We start from the raw sequence: 21,527 nt of genomic DNA, 5'->3' as shown, positions 1-21,527 counted from the left end.
GGTAAATGTTTGAAGAAGTTAAAGTTATTGGGGGTGCTATGGCTCCCCCAGCGCTGCCTGCCTCTGAATCAGGGTTATCATTGTTGTTCACACAGGAAGAGGCTGTGATGTACTACACCAAGCTGGAGTCAAAGTTGAAGGATGAGTACAGGAAAGAACGAGAAAAGGTCAACAGTAAACCCTTGGGAATGGCCTTTGTCACCTTCCAAAATGAATCCATGACTGCCATGTGAGTGTTTTAGTGAGGGAGTGGGTATTTGTTTGTGTCTGTGTGATCAAGCAATGTTCTTTTTCAAACTAATTGTTTCTTGACCCGTTGTAATTGTTGTTCTGTATGTCTTTGCCCGGATTTTTCCCTCAAGTATCCTGAAGGACTTCAATGCTTGCAAATGTCAGGGCTGTTATTGTCGTCGGGAGCCAAAGTCCTCTCCGTTCAGTGGCAGCCTCTTCGCACACAATTGGACTGTCAGCTATGCCCCCGATCCACTGAATGTCTACTGGTAAGAAGACATTCATATACAGTATTCATCACATGTTCACACATATGTGTCCTCAAACTGCTAAACTGTACAATCCAGCAAAAATAAATGTACTTTGTCATATCAATGCAATGAGAGAACGAGGGCAGGTTAATGTACAGTGTATTGTGAATATCCCCACAAGAGCCTTCAAACAGCGGTTGATGGCTTTGCTTTTGGATGTTTGTGTTTCCCATCTGCCTGAGAATCGGACTGCAGATCGATTCGATTTCAGCCCACGTTTGAAGAGCAATGCTCTCCCTCGAAGAGGAACCCCCTTTGTAACCACTGTGGACAGCTGTGTCCATAACCATGGGTCACCCATTGCTCGGTGTCGGGCTAACCACACATCCTATGTGACCCTTCTTCCCACAGGGAGCATCTGTCGGTCGGAGGGGTCTCCTGGTGGCTGCGCTGCTTCATCATCAACGTTGTCCTCTTCCTCCTGCTGTTCTTCCTCACCACCCCGGCCATCATCATCTCCACCATGGACAAGTTCAATGTCACGAAGCCTGTGGAGTACTTAAATGTAAGTGCTTCCTTTGCCTTTTACCTTCACTGTTGACGTTATGGGGGGGAGGGGGGATTCATTCGGTTCATGCTTTGATGCTTCGTCTGTACTGCAAATACATTGAGTTGTTGAGACCAGAGACCAGAGATTTTAACAATGTGCATGTGCTCAACTAATTTATTTTAAATTGGTAAAAAACAAAAATAGTTTTTTTAGAGGTTTTTTTTAATAGCATTTCCACAGTAGAATGATGCAAGCATTGCAAGTAATGTGGCTCTGTTTGTTTGGAGGAGATACTGTAGTTTTTTACTCACCTGCCTACTTGGAGTAGACAGGTGACTGGTGAGTGATGTAAAAAGAGACATATTAAGGATACTGACGACACTGTTGGGAAACATGTTTATTTAGGGTATGCGCGTGACATAATCAGAGCCGGATTTACCTTGCTAAGGGCCCCCGGGCTGGAGCAAATTTGAGGGCCCCCCTGCGACTTTGGGCTATTTTGTTTTCATTTTGGGGTACCCAGGCCCAGGGCTCGACGCTTAGCATTTTTCCAAGTAGCACGTGTGCTACTAAGTTGAAATATCTAGTAGCAAACAAATTATTTTAGGAGCACGATGAAAAGTTATCAAATAATGTGTTTTTGAGGGGCGCTAGCCCGTCCTATATACAGCTTTAGTCCCCACATGTCTCAATATTTGCCACTGACAATGAACGGTGAAATTAGGTCAAAATTCCGCTAAATATGACAATATGACAGCATCATTAACATTAAACGACATTGACATTGAAAGGACAATAAACGTCATATGTAAACGAGCAAATCAGCTAACCAATCACAGGCATTCTGATTGGCCAGTATGAGATGATTCATGATGTATAATGATAAGAGTGCCCCTCACTTCACACAGGTGTGATTTTTCTTTAATAAAGTGATATGAGGTAGGGGCGGGCAATATGGCAAAATATATCACAATATCTCTTCAGAAATTATCACAATATTGATATTCATCTGGATATATTATCCATATTTGTTTTTATATAATCTATATAATCAATTTGTTTTTATTAGTTTTGTATGCAGAATTGCAGATAGATAATCAATTCATTTTATGAATGGATGGACAGACAGACAGACTATCTGTTTTTATCTTGCTGTTCTATCATGTGAGTGTGACATTTAGTGCAGAAGCTACTCGATGGTGAATTAGTATTGTAACATTCTCCTTGGCTTTGACTGCTTCAGTTCAGACAGAACATTGGACGGACATAATAAGGCTACACCTCGGCGAGGTGGTGGGGGGATCTTTGCCTTTTTTCCGTTGCTCGTTATGCAGGCCACTGACTAGCTCTGGTCCATAGCTCTAGTCTAATGCGTTGCATTTAGAGCTATGGATCTGAGCTAGAGCTAGCCACTGACTAATATATCCAGCCATGTCAGTCATTCGTATTGTGCTGCGCACACGCTTTTGTAAGCGAGGTGCTAAGCAAGGGTTGTTTTGGTATATCAATCAATCCGTCCACTCCATGTGCGTGCGCACGTGCACTCTTTGCATGCACTGCTGCACGCTGTTTCACCCACGTTTGGTTAAAAGTTATATCAAGTGATGTTTTAACATTACAAACTTTCTAAATAACTTTAGTATTCAACGTGTCGGGGTCCTAGCAACTCCTTCTGTCTTCTGTGCTACCATGCTATCCTGCTACGTTCGCTCCGCTGCTGACAGGGAAGAGAACTGAGCAGCAACACAGTGAGGGGCGGGGCGGTGGGAGCAAAGGGGACAGATCTTCAAATGAACGCCACATTGAGCCTCGACACGTTGTTAGCTTGTAGCTCTGCTCTTTTTGGCGAACGACACCGCCGTTCAGAAATATAAATTTAGGTATAGAACCGTGACTATAGAATGTGCACTTGCTGTAGAGCCTTGTCTTTATCACGATTGAATGGTCAAATCCTGTAGTCGCACCTGTGCTACAAATTGAATTTTACAACTCGCACGGTGATATTTTTAGTAATAAATAATTTTATAATAAAGAAATATATATTATATATATTTTTATTTTTTTCCGGGGCCCCCCTAGTCGGCCCCCGGCCTCCAGCCCACCCTAGGCCAACGGTAAGTCCGGCTCTGGACATAATCATACCCGGAAGTTATGCAGGAACACCTACTGAGTGACAAAAAACTACTTTCTGCCCTTTCTGCTTTCTGTACATCCAGACCTATATGAAGTCCTATATGATTTGCCACTCGATTTTCCACTCACTTCATGTATGCGCATAAAGGGCGAGGTCACGCGCACGCATCCGTCTGGGTGACGGCAGACTGCTGGGCAAGCGCTGGCGCTTTGGCGTGGGGGGTCAGATCAACATATGGAATGAATTCTGTACTGGCCATATATGGAGCATGTCTTGAGTGTACAGGGTTTGATGAGGTCAGTGCAGGAGCCAATATGGCCATTACTGTTTGGATCTACCATTCAGGGACGATAACATCACTATGCCCAACAATCGCAACATCGTTGTTCAGCGTCTGCAGAATTTAAAGAGGAAATTCAAAAGAGACTTGAAATATCAGCAAGACTATACAGCTTTTTTAGGTGATGTTATTGAAAAGGGATACGCTGAGATTGTACCGCCACATCAATTGAAGTGTGATGATGGTAAGACATGGTACCTCCCACATCATGGAGTGCACCCCCCCAGACCTGACTAACGCACTGCTTGGAGTTCTCTTAACCCATTTTGACCTGAGATCAGATTTAAAAAAAATCTTCTACATCCTGACAGTTTTCTGAAAAAGCTATGTTTCTATGTCAGTCGTTCTTCGATTTTTCGTCACTTTAGTATTGGCTCCATAGGAATTTTTTGAATGTTTTGTTTTTTGTAATTGTTTATCACAATTAAGGGGCCGGTGTGTAGGAGCCAATGTGGGTGTTTTGATTTATTTATGATTAGTATTACTTATATGGTGGTGGTGTTGTTGCACCGCCAGGCCACTAGAGGGCAATTGAATCATTGGTGGTGGGCTGGGCACATCACCTACCCATTGGCCCTTTACTGTGAGCTGGTGTGTTTTATTTTATTTTTTTATAGTAAAGTCACTTCTTTATGTCTCTGTCCTCCAGAATCCAATTATCACCCAGTTCTTCCCTACCCTCCTCCTGTGGGCCTTCTCTGCCCTGCTCCCCACCATCGTATACTACTCTTCGTTCTTTGAGGCCCACTGGACACGGTAGGTCCCTCAACAACAGTTGGCGTTGCACTCGTTTGTTCACACAATACAAAATATTCTCCGTTATGCTCTGTGTTTTCACCTAACCACTTTCAACCCTTTCTACTTCGTTGACTGGGATCATCCCACGGGACTCTACACTTGGTCCTCTTCTTTTTCGCCCTCTACATTGCTGTACATATCTTTACTGAAAATAGGCATCGCAAATTCGCAACGCTATGTGTTGTAATTTGTAATATGGTAGATCTGCTATTTTTGCGGAATGTTCACCCCAGAATATGTGGTTAAGATTTGTGTGCAAGTGTATAAGGAATATAAAGGAATATATATATATTTCTTTTCTGTTTTCCAGGTCAGGGGAGAACAGGACAACCATGCACAAATGCTACACTTTCTTAATCTTCATGGTCCTTTTGCTGCCCTCCCTGGGACTCAGCAGGTACTGCATGTCTCTGCTTACAGCTGTGTTAATAATACAACAGTCTACATACAGTAAGAGCATCTGTCGGCTTGGTTTTGCGTTGGCATAAAGCTAAGTTATAGTTAGTTTCCCGACCTCCGTGTTGTTTGACAAAAGCCTGGTGCATTTAGTTAATTTCAATTAAATGTTTTTTTCCCTCCTTTACAGTCTGGATGTGTTCTTCCGTTGGCTTTTTGACAAAAGTTTCCTGGCAGACGCTGCAGTGAGATTTGAGTAAGTAGCAGCCAACCATATAAACCAGAGCACCGTACAGAACACTATACACCGCTGCATATCGGCTTGCTTCAGCAATTATTTTGAATACATTAGTCATGTGAATGTGATAACAATAGTATCTATTGTCCTCAAGGTGCCTCTGTGACAACTGTCCAGGAATCAATAAAATATGAAAACTTGTGATTAATTATATACGTCATGTTGTCTCATAACAATATGAGGTCTTTGTCATTTGATGTTTCATTCTCGTTGAGTACCACATTACTGCATCAGATGTGACAGACCTTTGCTGTGATGGCTCCGTCTATACCAGTGGTTCTCTCAACCTTTTTTCACCAAGTACCACCTCAGAACATATTTGGCTCTCTGGGTACCACCATTATGACATTATGGAGCAATAGTGCTGTAGGTCCGTCTGACTCCGAGACATTCTCCACGTCAGTTTCTACGTGCAGCTGCTGCTGGTCTAAATATTCTCCTTGTCTTCCACACTTTTATAGTTCCATTTTTAAGCCACGATTGCACCATTTTAACTACGCAGCTGTTTAATTGGTATGTTGCGTTGCCACCGTTTAGTTTGTTGTGATCTGTGAAGTCTTGAAGGCATCGTCTGCAGTGCTCGTACTGCATTCCGCCCCCACCCTTTTCATTTTCAGGAAGATTTCTGGTACTACCAGAAGGGTTTCTCGTACCGGAGAAGGTACCACAGGTTGAGAATCACTGGTCAGTCAATATACAGTATTATCACATGGGATGTGGGCAGCATTTTTTCCCAGGGGGCCATACTGACTTGGATAAAGCGAGTGAAGGCCCACACATTGGACTTTTTTTTTTTACAGCTGTACTTTATTACTTGCATTATCAAACATATCTTTATTATGTGTTAAATGGACTCAATGCAAACACTGTCACATTAAGAATTAATGTGACAGGTGCAGGTATGTACTCAAATGGTACATAATTAATTTTAGTTTTTCTTTTAGGTATTTCAGGGCCAGATTGAGACGGTCAAAGGGCCGCATGTTGCCCATGTGTGCTTTATGTGCTAACATTATGCTTGATGATCTTTTTTTATTTATACGTTTATTTGACAGGGACAATACAAAAAACAATGTATCAAGTTGTAAAAACATGAAACCGTTGCAATGTATATGGGTTTGTAGCCAAGGCTAATTTGCAACCCCAGTCCCTGGTTAGGCCTTTCTAAAATTCTATACCTCCACCTAAAACAATCCTTTACAACATACCTATACTAAAACAATCCTTTACATACAGATACTATATGTAATACTGTGATACTGTACTCTGGGGGCCAGAGTTCAGGTTCTTTTCAGTGACATTGTCATTCTCCTCTCTTTGCTGTAGATGTGTGTTCCTTCCCGACAACGGAGCATTCTTTGTGAATTATGTCATTGCTTCAGCCTTCATCGGTAATGCCATGGACCTGCTGAGGATCCCCGGTCTGCTCATGTATATGATTCGCCTTACGTTGGCCCGCTCTGCTGCTGAGCGCAGGAATGTCAAGAGGGTTAGTGCATTGTCCTGTCCTCTTCTTGCCAAGTTGAAATGAGTGCATAACGTGTCTTGGAATAGGATTCCTGCACTGGGAATATCTTTTTTTTAAAGGACAATGTTACTGTACATTACATGACCAACCAGATAACAAGACAATCCTTGGTTGTAAAATGTGAATTATTCAGAGGACATGTTTTGAAGGTGCTACACTGAAGATCAAGGGCAGATATTATAATATACATACTGTATATTGAAACTAATAAACTATATATATATATATACTAGAGTTTCGCGGCCGCTTTGCGGCCGCTCATCCCAGAGTTACCTTGCCACGCACTATGGGAAGAAGGAAATTGCGGGAGTTGACTCCACATGTAGTAACGGATGGGTTATTAGTTATTATTATGTGTCCTTATTAGTGTAGTGTAGTCAACACTTTATGGCTCATACACACTGCCCGGTATTTGCTCCGATTAATGCTGTCGGGGAGCATTTTTGGCGCTGACCGACAAAACGGCTGATCTGACGTTAAGCGGTGCCCAAAAGGTAGATCAGGATCTACCAGTATAGATCACAAAGGCTTTGCAGGTAGACCACATGACATGGCCCTATTGAGATGACCTGAGATGACTTGATTGATTGACATCAAAAAGGGCCTGTCAGCTCAAACACACAATGCAATACTTGCGTACAATCATCAGTAGCAAAGTCAAATACCAAAAATAAAAACCAATGGGATGATAGTTTTATTTTGCTGGTCGTTTTGAAAGTAGCTCTGAAGTAAAAAAAAGTGTGGGCAGCCCTGGTATAGATGATTATATATATATTCATTCCGTGGGTAAATCCCTGGCTGTAGGCTACCCACATATTGGTAGCATATTACCAATATTGGCGTTACGCATTTCAGTTGAATAATGTTGTGTGCGCACGTGCGCGTGCGGAGAAAGACAGTTTTTTAATGAAACTCAAGATAACGTCCTGTCTCGCTGGCGCCGTGTATAGGCTGCACGGCTATTCGCGCGCGCACGTGTGTGTGTGTGTGTGTGTGTGTTTGCGCAATGAAAAGTACTCGGCAGGCGAAATGGCGAATTCGAACGGTGTAATTGTAATAGTTTGGAACAAACCAAGTTCTGTGGAAGAACAATGTTGACGTAACTAAGAGATTCGCTGAGTAAGCGATATTTTATATACAGTGATTTAGAAGGAATAAGCAAAATCGTGAGGCGAAGATTCCTCTCCTTCCTTGTTTTATTCTCCTGCGGACAGGACTGTCAGGGAGACTATCAGAGCAGCACAGGGGAGTGGCTTAAAAGACGGGGTAGTAGTTGCCAGGTTGGCGAATTGTAAGCGAGTCGTAGTGTGTGTTGAATGGCATTTGTGGGCTTGTGAATGAATTTTCTCACATGTAATTTGTGCTCACTTGCATAGACCTGGCGAATTTAGCGTGGTGAAAGGGCAACAGTGTTCCGGGGGTGTGGGTGCTTCGGGCGATAATGTTTGTAGTAAACAAATGCATTGGCGGCGTGAGTGTGGAAGGGAGGCATTTTTGGTGGCAGTGCCAGTGGCAGTGTTTGGCGGGTGGTGTCGAAGGTAAGTGTGTGACGTCACTGCCGTGTGAGTGTGTGTGGGTGTAGTGTGTAACATGGTGTTGTGGGTGTTGCAATAGCGACGTAGCTGTTGAGGCTTTGGGTTTCTTGCCATGTGTTGGGTACAACTTCTCCAATATAGAATATATATATATATATATACACTATATATAATGTGTCTCTGTCTGCCTCTCTCTCTCTTTCTCTCCTATATATATGTCAAATAAATGTTTAATGACAGCACGAGCAAGAGCATGCCATGACCTATAATATGTTATGTTTATGTATTCATTGGTGTGGTTTTTGATTTTATAGTTATGTTTCGGTGTGGGTTTGGTGGTGTTTTTAATTAAATTTAAGGTTAATCACTGTTAATCCATTTGTTTGGTCAGGTGTGGTTTAATTAATTTAGTTCAGGTTAAGCACTGTTAGTTCAGGTATTAAGTTGTGGCTCTAACATTTTCATCTTGGTGGACATTAAGTTCACATGCTTATTTATTTGCAATTTAGTGATCGTAAGTCACCACCTTTTTTTTGGTGACAAGATTTACACATACAATAACAGTAGCAACCAAGACATGTGAAATCATGCTGCTTCCAGTCCAATATCATCTCATAACCCATCAATTTGTCTCCGCAGCACCAAGCCTTTGAGTTCCAGTTTGGGGCAGCCTATGCCTGGATGATGTGTGTCTTTACCGTAGTTATGACCTACAGCATTACCTGTCCGATCATCGTTCCTTTTGGTGAGTGAACATCTGCGACAATGTGTCGCTTCGAACCACTTATGTCCTATTTTATACTTTGTCATACAACGGTGTCACACAAACGTTTTGAGAATAACTTATCTACAAGTGGTGGAATGCGTTGTGAGCTATTTCTTTTTCTTTTTTTTTTGTGACAAAAAAAAGAAAATAAATATAAAATGTCATCACAGTCATGGCCAAAATAGGGGCACCAGTTTGAAAGTGGTTAAAAGGGCCTAATGTGAGAAGATGAAGTCATGGGAGGGTTTCTGTTCCCTCTATGCTGAAGCGTACCAACAGGTGTAATATAGCCTAATATAGCATTCCTTTTCGGGTTTATGATCCGGTCGGGAGCGGATGATATTGTTACGCCATGTTGTGGTCATTGTTTTGTAGTCATCAGGCCAGAACCCTCTAAACCAGGACATCCTTTCCCTCAAACCGGAAGAATAATACCTTCCCAATAAAAGTGTGACTCGCACTACACCACATCAAGGCTTTTATTGGGAAGGTACTATTCTTCCAGTTTGAGGGACAGGATGTTCTGGTTTGGAGGTTCCGGCCTGATGACTACAAAACAATGACTATGTACATGACGTAACAATATCATCCGCTCCCGACCGGAGTAACGTAAGGTGGAAAGCCTGTGGTGACGCGATGTTAGGTGTAATAGGATTAGGTCCTCGGAGTGACAATGCTGCACCCTTTCTCCCCTGCCCAGGACTGATGTACATGCTGCTGAAGCACCTCGCCGACAGGTACAACATGTACTATGCCTACCTGCCTTCCAAACTGGACAAAAAGATCCATTCTGGCGCTGTCAACCAAGTGGTGGCAGCTCCCATTCTCTGTCTCTTCTGGCTGCTTTTCTTCTCCACCGTTCGCACGGGTAAGAAAAGGGCTCCATCTACTGGCCACTCAATGTCCTAACGCATATCCCGTCTGTCTCTGATGAGGTTACAATTAAACTTTGTTAGATGCTATGTGTTGCAAAACACCAAAGACTGTAATGATAATATAACATTAATCAAATTAAAAATAAATCTTGTTATTTTTCTATAAAACCTTCAATAATTAGTCAGTTTTCATTGTGAATCTGTGATAAATAGGAACTTAAAAGTACACTATGTTGGTTCCATTGATCTAACCTGGAAAAAAATGATTTGATTCACCATTAAAATACACATGCTCTGAAAATGCATGCGGCCCACCAACCAATCTGACCATTTAACACGCCAACCGAAAGGCCAGCTGTGTTAAGTGGCCACGAATGCTTTCGAGGTTTTCAAGTGGGCCCCCTGATCCATAAAACGTTGGGAGCAGGTGAAGTTAGAAATGGTGACAAAATGTTAACTGATTAACATGATGGCTAGGAAAATAGGGCCTAGGTTGAAAACCAGACATATCCTTTAAATGTTTCAAAGTGCAGTCGTCCAATACGTTTCCCTCTATCTTCTTCCCAAAGGGTTTTCGGCTGCAACGTCCATGTTCACATTGATCGTTTTGATCATCACGATCATCATCTGCCTCTCCCACGTCTGCTTTGGGCATTTCAAATATCTCAGCGCTCACAACTACAAGGTAACATTGTCATCATCGAAACGTACCATCTTAATGTCCCTGACCCCACAATGATCTGATGTTCACACGCTCATGTCAACTATCTCTTTGTCTGTACCAGATTGACAGTCAGGAGACCGATGGCCAGTTGAATGGGCAGCCACCACGTGCCTCCCCCACAGTCAAGCAAGCAGTAAGTATCATACATCGCTCTCGTTCATGTCATTCCCACCTTTATTTGTTTTTGTTGGATTGGTGAAGTTGTTGGCCAGTTAGAATGGGGTTTACAAATGGTGCAGACTTTTCCTGCTTTACATGTATGATTTATTTATTTTGCTCATTGTACAGTACCTTGTAACTATTTATTGAAAGCTGCTTTATAAATAAAGTGTACTTACTTTTTCCTCTCTCCTTCTCTTTACAGCAGATGTACATTGCTCAAGTACTACAGGACATTCCACATTCAGACGAGGTTGGCTCAGGCAGCAGCGAGGACGACGGCCAGGGTTCCTCACAGGGGTCCTCGCAGGACGAGGAAATAATTAACGTTGGGAATGGCCTGAATGAAGACTTTCAGTCTGGCGAGGACAGCCTCATTGCGAATGAAGTGCGGCACTGACACTGCCTGGAACAGACAGGGAAAAAAAGACTTGTGGAGCGCACTGAATCTATGTGTATTAAGCTAGGAACCGAACCCACAGTTCATTGGTTTATACTTGGTTGCACATTGTGTCACACGCCGAAAATAGCCGATCTACAAGCTAACAACACGCTGCAGTGCAATGTGTTGTGAGCTTGTATATCTGCTATTTTCACCGCGCAACACCGGCATGCAACTAATTATAATTCAGGCTTAAAGCATCTCAACCTCCATCGAGGGACTCGACACTAACGTAGGCACGCTATCTACAAGGACAGTTTCTAAAGAACTGTTGCTCTCTTGCTTCACTGGAATTCACTACATCACTGGCATCCATATACGTACAACTACAGAAATAATCTACTTTGATGACGCCTGACCCAGCATAGGAACCCCCCTCCATCTCAAAAAAGAAAAAAAGACCCCACTTGCGGCACAGGAATCCATGCGGAAAGACCCTCATGGGCAAACGAAGAAGTTGTTTTTCTTTCCCTTTCTCTTTTTTTGCCCTGTGAAGGGGTTTGTCTGTATTCCCTTGATATTATTGCACTTGAACCAGAAGACCTGCCCCTGTGCCCTGCGCTGGCAAGGTGCTGTGGCAATTGTTTCTGTTCTCCCATAAGCTTGAGGTTTAAATATGGTAATATGGCATGCCATCATCAAGTTCAGAGAGTGTAGGGATTCCCCTATAATCCTTTTCCGGGATCCCCAGTTGTCTGCACTAGATGCTACGGCTGAATAAGCAGCTTTATGGCAGAAGAGAGAGAGACGGTTGCCCTGTGGGAACTCCGAAGCACTGATGATGTCCGAGTGGTTCTTATAACCCTGTGTAAGGCTTCCAAAAATAACTAAAAACACTGCTACTAACACTCCACACGCTTTGGACACTTTGACACTGTACAGCTACAAAACTCTGGATTTGTAAAGTTGCCTTTTTTTTAAACTGTATTTATTTTTAGGCACAGTATTTTAAATGATATTGAGAAAGCTCCAAAAAAAACGCCCCTTGACTGTGGATAATGATGGTTTGGCGGCTTGGTGTTGTGTACCCTTTGATAAGGATTGTTTCAGTCTGGGCCGCTGCTGGACCTGCTAATGGACCGCTGCTCCTGACAGGGAGCCCCAAGGGGTGAAACCCCCAGCAAAGCTCCCAAAACAAGACTATATACCTGCGATTATGCAGGCAACGTGTCCTGATTTTTACCCACTTTCAATCTTGCGTCCCTATTACGAGCATGTTATTTAGGTGAACATTTAAAGAGAAATGCTGATCTACAAGTTCACAATGCATCATGCATGCATTGTGAGTTTGTATATAAACCACTGGGCTAGGGCACTCCGAAATTGCGATCGGGCATGAGACCTAAAATCTGGAATTGGTTGGACTCTAAACAGGTCATGGCGGCCAGAGAACTGAGAGCCTACCAGCCCTCGGTCTGTCCGAGATGGTGAGACAGTATGTTTTTGGACCTGCTTTCTGCTGAGACAGTTTTTCCTGCAATCTGTCACCTTTGTTCTTATAGAGGTTCTCATATACTGTAGGCTTTATCCGGGTGTTTACATCTTGAGGTTTTCATGGCTTGTTGGATGAAGTGTCACCAGTGTGTGAGCAGAATAAAGTTGTTAGGGGACAGACTGGGGCTCTCTGTCAGCTTCTAAAATTAGTGTTAGGTGGATACCGATAGGATTAGGAATGAGCTACTCAACAGCCTGTCACTATGACACAGCTGGTTAAGTTCTATCCAATATTAACAGGACTTCATCATGCCGGCAGCAAATTCAAAATGTTAATTGAGCATTGTTACAGTTACTCACTTGCCTTTACACAGACAATGCTGATTTATTGATTGTTTTAAGTCAAATTGTGTAGTTTTGTTTTTGAAAACATATCAAACATTAGTGCAGGTCACACAAAATGTAGTCTTGGAATTGTACCATCATAATAGTTGTAGAACGATGAAAATGATTTACTCTTGCCCTATGAAAGACAAATGGGCGATGTTTCCTTCAGTTACTATGGACTAATAAGTGTTTTTATTTTCACAAATCTACATTCCATTTCCAGACGACATGGCCAGATTTGTGACGCCTCTGGCAGAGGCAGAGCATTCTTATTTGTCACTTAGTAGTCAAGTCGAGACCAAACAATTCCCCCATGAGCAAGCACTTTGCAATGTCAGCCAGGAAAAACCTACCTTTTTAAAAGGATGAAACCGAGCTGAACCTGGCTCTAGTCTAGGTGGTCAGCCATCTGCCTTGACCAGTTGGGTTTAGAGAGAGAGGGACAGATGCACAGAAACAATAATGACTATAATAACAGTCCACAGCCATAATCCATGGAAACCCTCAATCCACCAGCCTGTGTGAGAACACAGGAGATGGTTGTGTGTGTTTAAACCCTACACATTGTAAAACGTACATTAGATGTTCTTGAGAAATGTGTCAATTTTGGTAATTCCATAGCCATACCAAGTACATTTCTTGTAGTCTCAGTAAAGGACCATGCAACAGCCCAGACAAACACTAATGCTAATACCAAGTAACACATGCAATGTAGTGTCTCAACATTTACGAACTGACTCAGGATTTATCAGTGTTCTCTTTTAGCTATTTCTTATGTCATATATATCATATATATGATATAATGAGTGTGTGTGGAGATTTTATTTTATTTTTCAATGTTAACTAAACCGGTATGAGTACGCCCCAATAAACATTAAACATACTGTATGAAATCTTTAAAGCTAGCCACTGTGGGCCAGTTATGAGACCATAATGTGAAAGATGGATTATTTAGCTGCTCAGTGAACTGTTGTGGGGAATCATGCACTACTAATATTTTTTTTTCACTCATATGATTGACAGAGGAGGCCATATCCCTGTGGGTTCAGACATGGTGGTCCTGAACCGTAGCCATAATTTGTCCGTGGGTAGATTTCCCCCTTTTAAGACTGTTATGGTACTATGGTATCTAAACGATGGTTTGACACCATGAATTCTGGAGCTCTTCCAGTCATGACAAGGTGATTTTTCTTTTAATACCTCTTCATTTTTATACCTCCGAGAGACATTGCTAAATGTTTCTTGTTCAAAATAAAAACAAATACGGTCCTATACTCTTGAGGGAGATACTAACAAGATTCATGATTGCTAACAACTGCAGACTTTGTTGCTACCCAAGGCCCTGAATGTTATTTCCCCAGTGTAAAGAATCTTGTGATTGTTTGATTACAATGATTTAAGAACAGGTGCAACATATACTGTAGGCTGCATACTGTACATAAATCACAAGTCACTGACGGTTTTCCACAGTCTGTGGAACTTCATTTGGGTACAGATCCTACAGGCTACTTTTCTATCTGATGGTGGCAATTATTTCCAATAGTTTCTATTATTTCATTGTTACAAATCTGTCATAATACTTTCTTGTGAATACCCACCTTTTTCTGTTATGGGAATTGCCATCATCAAGATTGTGTTTATGTGGGACTGGAGTCAAATGGAGGTTCTTTGCAAGCAGACCAGTTCTCGAACATTGTACAAATTATTCATCAGGGGTAGTTTAATTGCTCTTCGGTGAGGCACATTTTGAATGTCTGTTTTGTTTGCTTCGCATTTTATTGTTGTCTGCCTTAGCTAGATGGTAGGTAGTAGGAGTAACATTGACAGTCAGATCCACAAATGATCATTTAACAGTGTCTGTTTTTCTCATTCCTCCCCAAGGGCTGTCAATACAATGGATTTATCTGTACATTTCCCCCAGGTCTTTGAACAATAAATCTATTTAATCAAGTATGTTGAATGACTAGTCGGGGTGGTTTGTATTAAAAGTAAAACGTTTGTTCCTGCAGTTCTCCAACTTCAACACTAGGTGCTGCTTGGGAGGGATGTGTGTGATTATTGTGATATATTATTATGCAGACGTGCGACGTGGAAAGACAGATGGCAAGCGCGGCGCCTCCTGTACTGTACCGATCCAAACAGTACTGTACAACTTATGAATGGGAGCGACCGGACGAACGCTAAAACGAACCGTACGCCTATACTACCCTGTAAACAAGTGGAACTAAAGTAAACCTTTTGGTCATGGACGGGGGTATAGCTATTACATGCATGTCAGTTGCGATGTTTGTAGGATGTTTTTTATTAGGATTCATCCCACTCTTGTTCAGACTTTCAGAGGTAAGAAACATCATCTATCGTTTTCAATTATATATTAGGCTACGTTGTTATGATTTCCCCATGCGGGGTTTCTATGATCCTGTAGAAAATGACAATGACTTATATAAATGCCTACCGGTATCTGTTGTGCTGCACGCACGTCTCTCTCCTCTTCAAATTGATACAATGTCAGAATATCTCGCTGCAAATAAAGAAAAATAACGTTACTTTTTCGTGACTTGCTTTTGACATGGATGGAGTATTGTGAGTAGTAGACCTATAATATAAATTAGGCCTACATTAAGGAATGGGTTTGTCCATTTGAACTGAACAAGTTGTACGAGTATATCGCACATGATCACTGTAACCTTATCCAACTTTTAGAAGAAAATGAAGTTTGTGACCGTCCTGGGGGCAGGGCTCTTATGTGGGACAGCGTTGGCCATCATCATCCCTGAAGGAGTGGATTTACTGGAAGAGTCACAAAGAGGTGAGGACTGCACCCATCTCCCTTTTCATCATGGGCATACTATGATCCCGGGTCAGACAGACCTGCAATGTGAACATATTGGCATTCATCTCATTATTAAATGCATAAATAAATAAAACTCTTGAACTATTTGGATCATGGGTTTTCAACTGATTGTGAACGAGGGACCACCACCCTGACTCGAATCAACCTGGGGACCACTGTTTTGAGTGGGGATATGGGCTAAGATTAGTGCTTAATTTTGTAACACTTGCTATGCATCCCATGTGTATACAATTACCATTTACAATTTAGGTATTTGGCCTAAATACATCCCACTGTTTCTCAACCAACTAGTCCATGGACTAGTAATAATTTCCTAATAATAATGACTCAACCAGACAATCCGGTGCTCTTCCCCCTCTTGAGATTGTAACTCCCTTTTACTGTTGAATTTCTGACCTCCAACTTCTCAGTAAATTACTACATGGACGGTCACGGTCATCATAGGCCACCAGGTCATTCAGTTCATTGTTTGGGAAAGAACATTTTGAAAAAATCAATCCTACATTATTAAATGCATGGCCAGGGACCACATGCAATACATCCACGGACCACCTGTTGAAATTAAACCCCTGATTTGGATGAAATGTTTATAATGGAATTTGTATAGGCCATTAGGCCTGCAGGTAATTGCAGTTGCATATCTGTGTTCACAACTTCACATGATCACATCAAATTTGATCGAAACACTAGAAGGTATTGTAAGACTAGTAATTCCTTCACACATCTCCCCCCCCCCCCCCCAGTGCGCGTGTGTCACTCACACACACACACACACACACACACACTTGAATTGTTAAACCTGGTAAATCTGAACCTCCACAGTCTCATTCTATGCAGTGACAGCAGGGGCATAGCTAGGTTTATACACACGCACACACACACACACACACACACACACACACACACACACACACACACACACACACACCGTAGATATAGATAATTCAATGTTTGAAATAACTTGTTTATAATGTATTACTATACTATTACCTCATCAGTATTAAAATGTCAGTGAGTCACAAACTATTTTATAAAATAAAAAACAAATAGGCCTACAAAGATTAGCTGATGCTATTTTGTTTTTATTCTTTTTTTGTACGTTTATTTCACCCGGAGTTAGTTGATTGATTGATTTTATTTTGGTGGTAATAAAAAGATCACAGAGCACTTCAGACATACAAGTCAGCCTCACCGAGGATGAAAATACAAGAAAGCCTTTCGGCTTATTTCCATTGTGATCCTCAACAACAAAAAACAAATATGACCAGACAATCACAACAATACAGTCAATAAACAGTCCCATTGAGTTTCAAAATCACATAAAATAAAATAAAATAACCGATTAGCAGTGTTCTGTAACAGGACATGTACTGTACAGATAGTGGTCAAATAGTCCTTTAACATATTTTTAAGGCCTCCATACTGATAAGAGAGTCCAGTTTGAGTCCAATTCCCAACCAGCTAAATGCATGCCACTGTGTGTATACTGTACACAGCATATTGTTTATATTTGAACCTTCTTTAAACAGCTGGATAGTTGACAACTGACTAAATGGAAACAGCCTACCATTAGTGGAATTTAAAATAAATTGAGAAACTCCTATTCTCTTCTCATTCTTCTCATTTTCTGAAGAGAGGTGGCAGGCAGGGCATGTCTCAGTCACTTAACAGTTGTATGACAAATGGTATTTTCGTTTTTGATGTAATTGCTAAGCCAGTCACCATTTTACTGGTGTCAGGAGGATTTGTCAGACACCATTTTCATGGCGTCAGGGTTAATTGCATGTAAGACAGCATTACAGTTGACCCCAACCGAACTACCCAGTACCCACCATGACACAAGCTACCCTACTGGATAGAAACAAGTACAACAAAGCTAACACTTGACAAAGATATCAAAAGTTAGAAAAAAAACTAGACTGATATAAATTAATAGATGTTAAAGGTTACTTAGGACAGTATGAGGATACACTCTTGTTGAAGGTCCAGAGGGCCCGAATGTCAACGCTTGAATAAAATTGATGCTGCTGAACATGAGCAGTGTGCAGGATTTTTGTTCATATTTGTTTCACAAGACAGTATGAGGAAAATGCTGTACCACTTGAACCCTGATGACATATTTCCGGAAAAACATATTTGTGAATCTGTTACTTTCATACCTACCTTTCGTGGCTGCAGCTCCCAGGCTCTGGAAGAGCTTGCCCCTTTATATTCGATCTGCCACATCTATTAATGTTTTTAAGTCTCACCTTAAGACTCATCTTTTCTCCCTGGCTTTCAATCCCTCTTGAGTCCATTTTAGGTTTTGCTTTATCTTAGCTCTTTTTTTATTTGCTTATTTTAACCTTTCATGCTTATATTTTTGTCATCATTTCTGATTGTGTTTCTCGTTTTTCTTGCTTGTCTCTGTTTTGCCGCTGATCTGTACAGCACTTTGGTCAACCTTGGTTGTTTAAATAAAGTTAGATTTTTTATTTGATTAAACAAAAGAAAAACAACAATTGACAATAATTAATATATACTACACTACATCTCAGAGACGAATATTGTACTTTTACTCCACTACAATCATCTGAAAACTTTTGTAGATTTTGATTATAATTACAAAACATAACTGAAAACGTTAACCACTTCAGCCCTATATACATTTCGGCCATTTGAAAATAGCAGATCTACAAATGATTTTCATACATTTGAAAACTTGTGAAATGGAACATTCTGCATAAGGATTATTATGAGTACTTTCTACTTTACTTTAAGTACATTTTGATACCAAGACTTATAATTCCAGACTTTTACTTTTAACAGACAGAGTATTTCTACATTGCAGTAAGTAGTGTGTCAGTTTGTACTTGGATCATCGCAGACCATGCATGTGCATAAAGGTGTCATGGTTCTGTCTCAATTCCGATCAGTGAAATTTGAGATGTTACAATTGTCCTTTGTTACAGTATGCTTTGGTTAGTTGGGGATTGGTTGTCTTGCCTACTGTTCCTCTGTGTACTCTGTGTAAATGGATATCTATCTTGTTGAAAGGAGCTCAGCATACAAAATAACTAAGCCTTACCAAGTACTCTCACCTACTGTACATGCCATGGATATAATTAATGATGTTGCTCAAACAGATGTCTAAAGGCTATACTTATGCTCAGACCGGCAGCCCAAATCAGAAGTTTTTGGCCTATATAGATAGGAATCCGATTGGTTTCATCATGTCTGAACAACAAAAAAACCCGATTGGAACCACATTCCTGGGTTGAAATGCGATTCAGTCTGAAATGGAGAAATGTGTCTCAGTCTCGACACCTGGACATCAAAGTCTGATTTATTCTTTGTCATACAACGGTGTTGCTCTCCGGAAGTAGTGAGCTTATAAATCTGGTCGCCACAAAAATAGAAATGGTGAGTTTTCCTAAAAATCATGATTTGAGATGAACAAATCAGATTTGCCTGCAGTCTGAACAACTTCTAATAAGAGGCCTCACAAGTGAAATGGATATTTGATCTATCTTGTTTGTCCTCCCATGTGCCTAATTGCTTTGTTTGTTGTGAGCTGTTATGAAAATCATTTCTCACTATTCCTCGCAGATTCAAACTGCTCTGTCATGCACAAGAGTCAAAATGACAGTGAGACACAGGCGCCTTCCCTAGAGGGAGGCCTTCCACCACGTTTCTTCATTGGGATGGCCTTAGTGGTTGGTTTCACCTTCATGTTTGTGGTGGATCAGATTGGCACTTACCTTTCCATGCGCGGCAAGTAATTTCCTAGAACTCTCTCTAGATGTGTTTCCTCTACAGAAGACTGTTATTTCATGTTATCGTGTAACCTCTTTGCAGGCACACGGACTACTAGCACCAGTGTAACAGCCACACTGGGGCTAGTGATTCACGCTGCAGGTACTATTCAACATCATCCTGTACGCAATCCTACACTATGATTCACACATACAATAACTATTTGCCTTCATAATTTGTAGACATTAGGTGGGTCCTATTCTGGCACATTATACTTTGTTTGTCCACAGGATCAATTTAAATAATGGTAACTTCCCAACACAGTATTAGGTTTGTTCTGAACTCCCTCATGTGACTCACCATGTGATTGCCTCACTCATAATCCTTTCACATGTTTGAAAAGACTAGTCTCAAGTATGATACGGTATGATCCAATGTGTGACAATAAAACAGAGATACGTGTACAAACATTGCTTAAATCACTAACTTGGTATGTCTTCCCTATATAGCTGATGGTTTTGCTCTTGGGGCAGCTGTGGCCACTAACCAAGTGTCATTACAAGTTATCGTATTCTTTGCTGTGATTCTTCATAAGGTGAGAATGCACAGACAGCTTCACATCGAAGTAGTACAAACATGATGTAATGCATGCATAAATACTATCAGAACATTCCAATTGCCCAGGCTCCTGCAGCTTTTGGCCTGGTGTCATTTTTGATGCATGCAGGCCTGCAGAAGAAGCACATACAAGGGCATTTACTGGCCTTCTCAGCTGCAGCACCTATATTTGCCATCTGCACTTACTTCATATTGATTGCGGTGAGAAATACTTTAAAAATCAATTACTTTTTCCATGTTATTTTATTGTTCAGTTTTTATTAAACCGTTGAGTGGTTGACATTATTTTACGCATGTTTGTGTGCTTTATGTGCAGTCTGGTGGGTCACCACAGAAGCGGGTCACTGCTACAGGCGTGGGGATGCTCTTCTCAGCGGGGACCTTCCTTTATGTGGCCACAGTGCATGTCCTCCCAGAGGTCAGCAACGGGGGACATCAACACTCCCCCCACCTGCCTCAGCAAACTAGACAACCTGGGCCTGGCCAACCAGGGAACCTAGGGTTCATGGAGAGCCTCACTCTTGTCTTGGGAATGGGGCTCCCTGTGATACTTGCCTTAGGCTTGAGCGATGACTGAGAGGCCAACTCAAGTTCAGTAGTTTGAACAGACACATGCACCACATTTAACCACTTAAACCAGGGGAGCACAAACGGTATATCACAAAGGCTGTGCAGGTAGACCGCATGACATGCCATGCCAAAAATAATTATAACTAGACAAAGTGCCAATCGGCACAGGTCTCCACCAGGGCAGGTCAGGTTGTGGCCTCATGGTGGCGCTATAACAGGCTGTTGAGGAAGATTTGGGCCGGAGGTTCGTGTTGGAGGGATGCAGGTACAATGTTTTTCCATGTGTGCATACATAAGTTGTATACAGATCGATGCAGTTATAGCAAAAAACAGGAATTGGCCTGTTATAGCGCCACCGTGAGGCTGATTTTGAGGAAAAAATTGTGGCATGTCGTCCTCGGCCTAGTGAAAATGTGCGTGTATAATTTAACGGAAATTGCACACTGTGTTTGTGATTTGTGGCCTTTTTTCGAAATGGACGAATCGTGTGAGCTTTGGAAGCCAATCTTAGCCAATCAGGATGGAAGATGGGAAATGGTGCCGCTCCGTGTTGATCACATGACTATGGAGATAGTGTATACCGATTTGCGTGAAATTTGGATAAAATCTGAAGGAGTAATAATAGAAAATGTGTTTTACATATGTCGGCCTCCTGGTGGCGCTATAAAGAGCAGATGTGAAAAATTCCAGGCAAAGGTTTTTCCTTGGTCTCTAGGGAGTTGGCATACAAAGTTATCCACAGATCCGTGCAGTTAGAGGTAAAAACACTTTTCGGCCAGTTATAGCGCCACCTTGAGTCTGAGTTGAAATTGTTCATGTGGCATTTCGTCCTCGGCCTAGTGGGAATGTGGGTGCACAATTTCACGGAAATCACGCGATGTGCTCATGATTTGCAGCATTTT

The 21,527-nt window shown here is 41.6% G+C and overlaps 2 protein-coding genes across 3 annotated transcripts in view; both read left to right on the top strand.

Moving 5' to 3' along the window:
- LOC310865130 (CSC1-like protein 2) overlaps nucleotides 1-14,808 on the top strand; it is a 37,965-nt gene extending 23,157 nt beyond the window's left edge. For both annotated transcript variants that reach the window (XM_083774137.1, XM_083774136.1), the window contains exons 13-24: nucleotides 96-229; nucleotides 363-500; nucleotides 894-1,047; nucleotides 4,156-4,262; nucleotides 4,615-4,701; nucleotides 4,891-4,956; nucleotides 6,325-6,487; nucleotides 8,701-8,806; nucleotides 9,528-9,695; nucleotides 10,272-10,387; nucleotides 10,488-10,559; nucleotides 10,791-14,808. In XM_083774137.1, coding sequence (XP_083630263.1) covers nucleotides 96-229; nucleotides 363-500; nucleotides 894-1,047; nucleotides 4,156-4,262; nucleotides 4,615-4,701; nucleotides 4,891-4,956; nucleotides 6,325-6,487; nucleotides 8,701-8,806; nucleotides 9,528-9,695; nucleotides 10,272-10,387; nucleotides 10,488-10,559; nucleotides 10,791-10,985 — 1,506 coding nt within the window. In that variant the 3' untranslated portion in view covers nucleotides 10,986-14,808. The remainder of the gene's footprint in view (nucleotides 1-95; nucleotides 230-362; nucleotides 501-893; nucleotides 1,048-4,155; nucleotides 4,263-4,614; nucleotides 4,702-4,890; nucleotides 4,957-6,324; nucleotides 6,488-8,700; nucleotides 8,807-9,527; nucleotides 9,696-10,271; nucleotides 10,388-10,487; nucleotides 10,560-10,790) is intronic.
- Nucleotides 14,809-14,954: 146 nt separating this feature from the next.
- Nucleotides 14,955-20,760, top strand: LOC310865131 (zinc transporter ZIP9). The gene is made up of 7 exons (XM_083774138.1): nucleotides 14,955-15,188; nucleotides 15,552-15,657; nucleotides 19,291-19,459; nucleotides 19,556-19,599; nucleotides 19,947-20,032; nucleotides 20,122-20,256; nucleotides 20,372-20,760. The coding sequence occupies exons 1-7, from the start codon at nucleotides 15,093-15,095 to the stop codon at nucleotides 20,630-20,632; spliced, it is 897 nt and encodes a 298-aa protein (XP_083630264.1). The 5' UTR covers nucleotides 14,955-15,092; the 3' UTR covers nucleotides 20,633-20,760.
- Nucleotides 20,761-21,527: the final 767 nt, after the last annotated feature.

This window comes from Protomyctophum parallelum, assembly GCF_964188405.1.
Source record: "Protomyctophum parallelum genome assembly, chromosome: 10".
Lineage (NCBI taxonomy): Eukaryota > Metazoa > Chordata > Actinopteri > Myctophiformes > Myctophidae > Protomyctophum > Protomyctophum parallelum.
The sequence above is the reverse complement of the archived record's forward strand: the minus strand, read 5'-3'. Positions and strand labels throughout refer to the sequence as shown.

Bases quoted from the DNA above. Each gene is read 5' to 3' on its own strand.
- LOC310865131 (XM_083774138.1), top strand. From the start codon at position 15,093: ATGGACGGGGGTATAGCTATTACATGCATGTCAGTTGCGATGTTTGTA. The intron at 15,189-15,551 runs GTAAGAAACATC...TCCAACTTTTAG, and splicing joins TCTTGTTCAGACTTTCAGAG to AAGAAAATGAAGTTTGTGAC. The intron at 15,658-19,290 runs GTGAGGACTGCA...TATTCCTCGCAG, and splicing joins ACTGGAAGAGTCACAAAGAG to ATTCAAACTGCTCTGTCATG.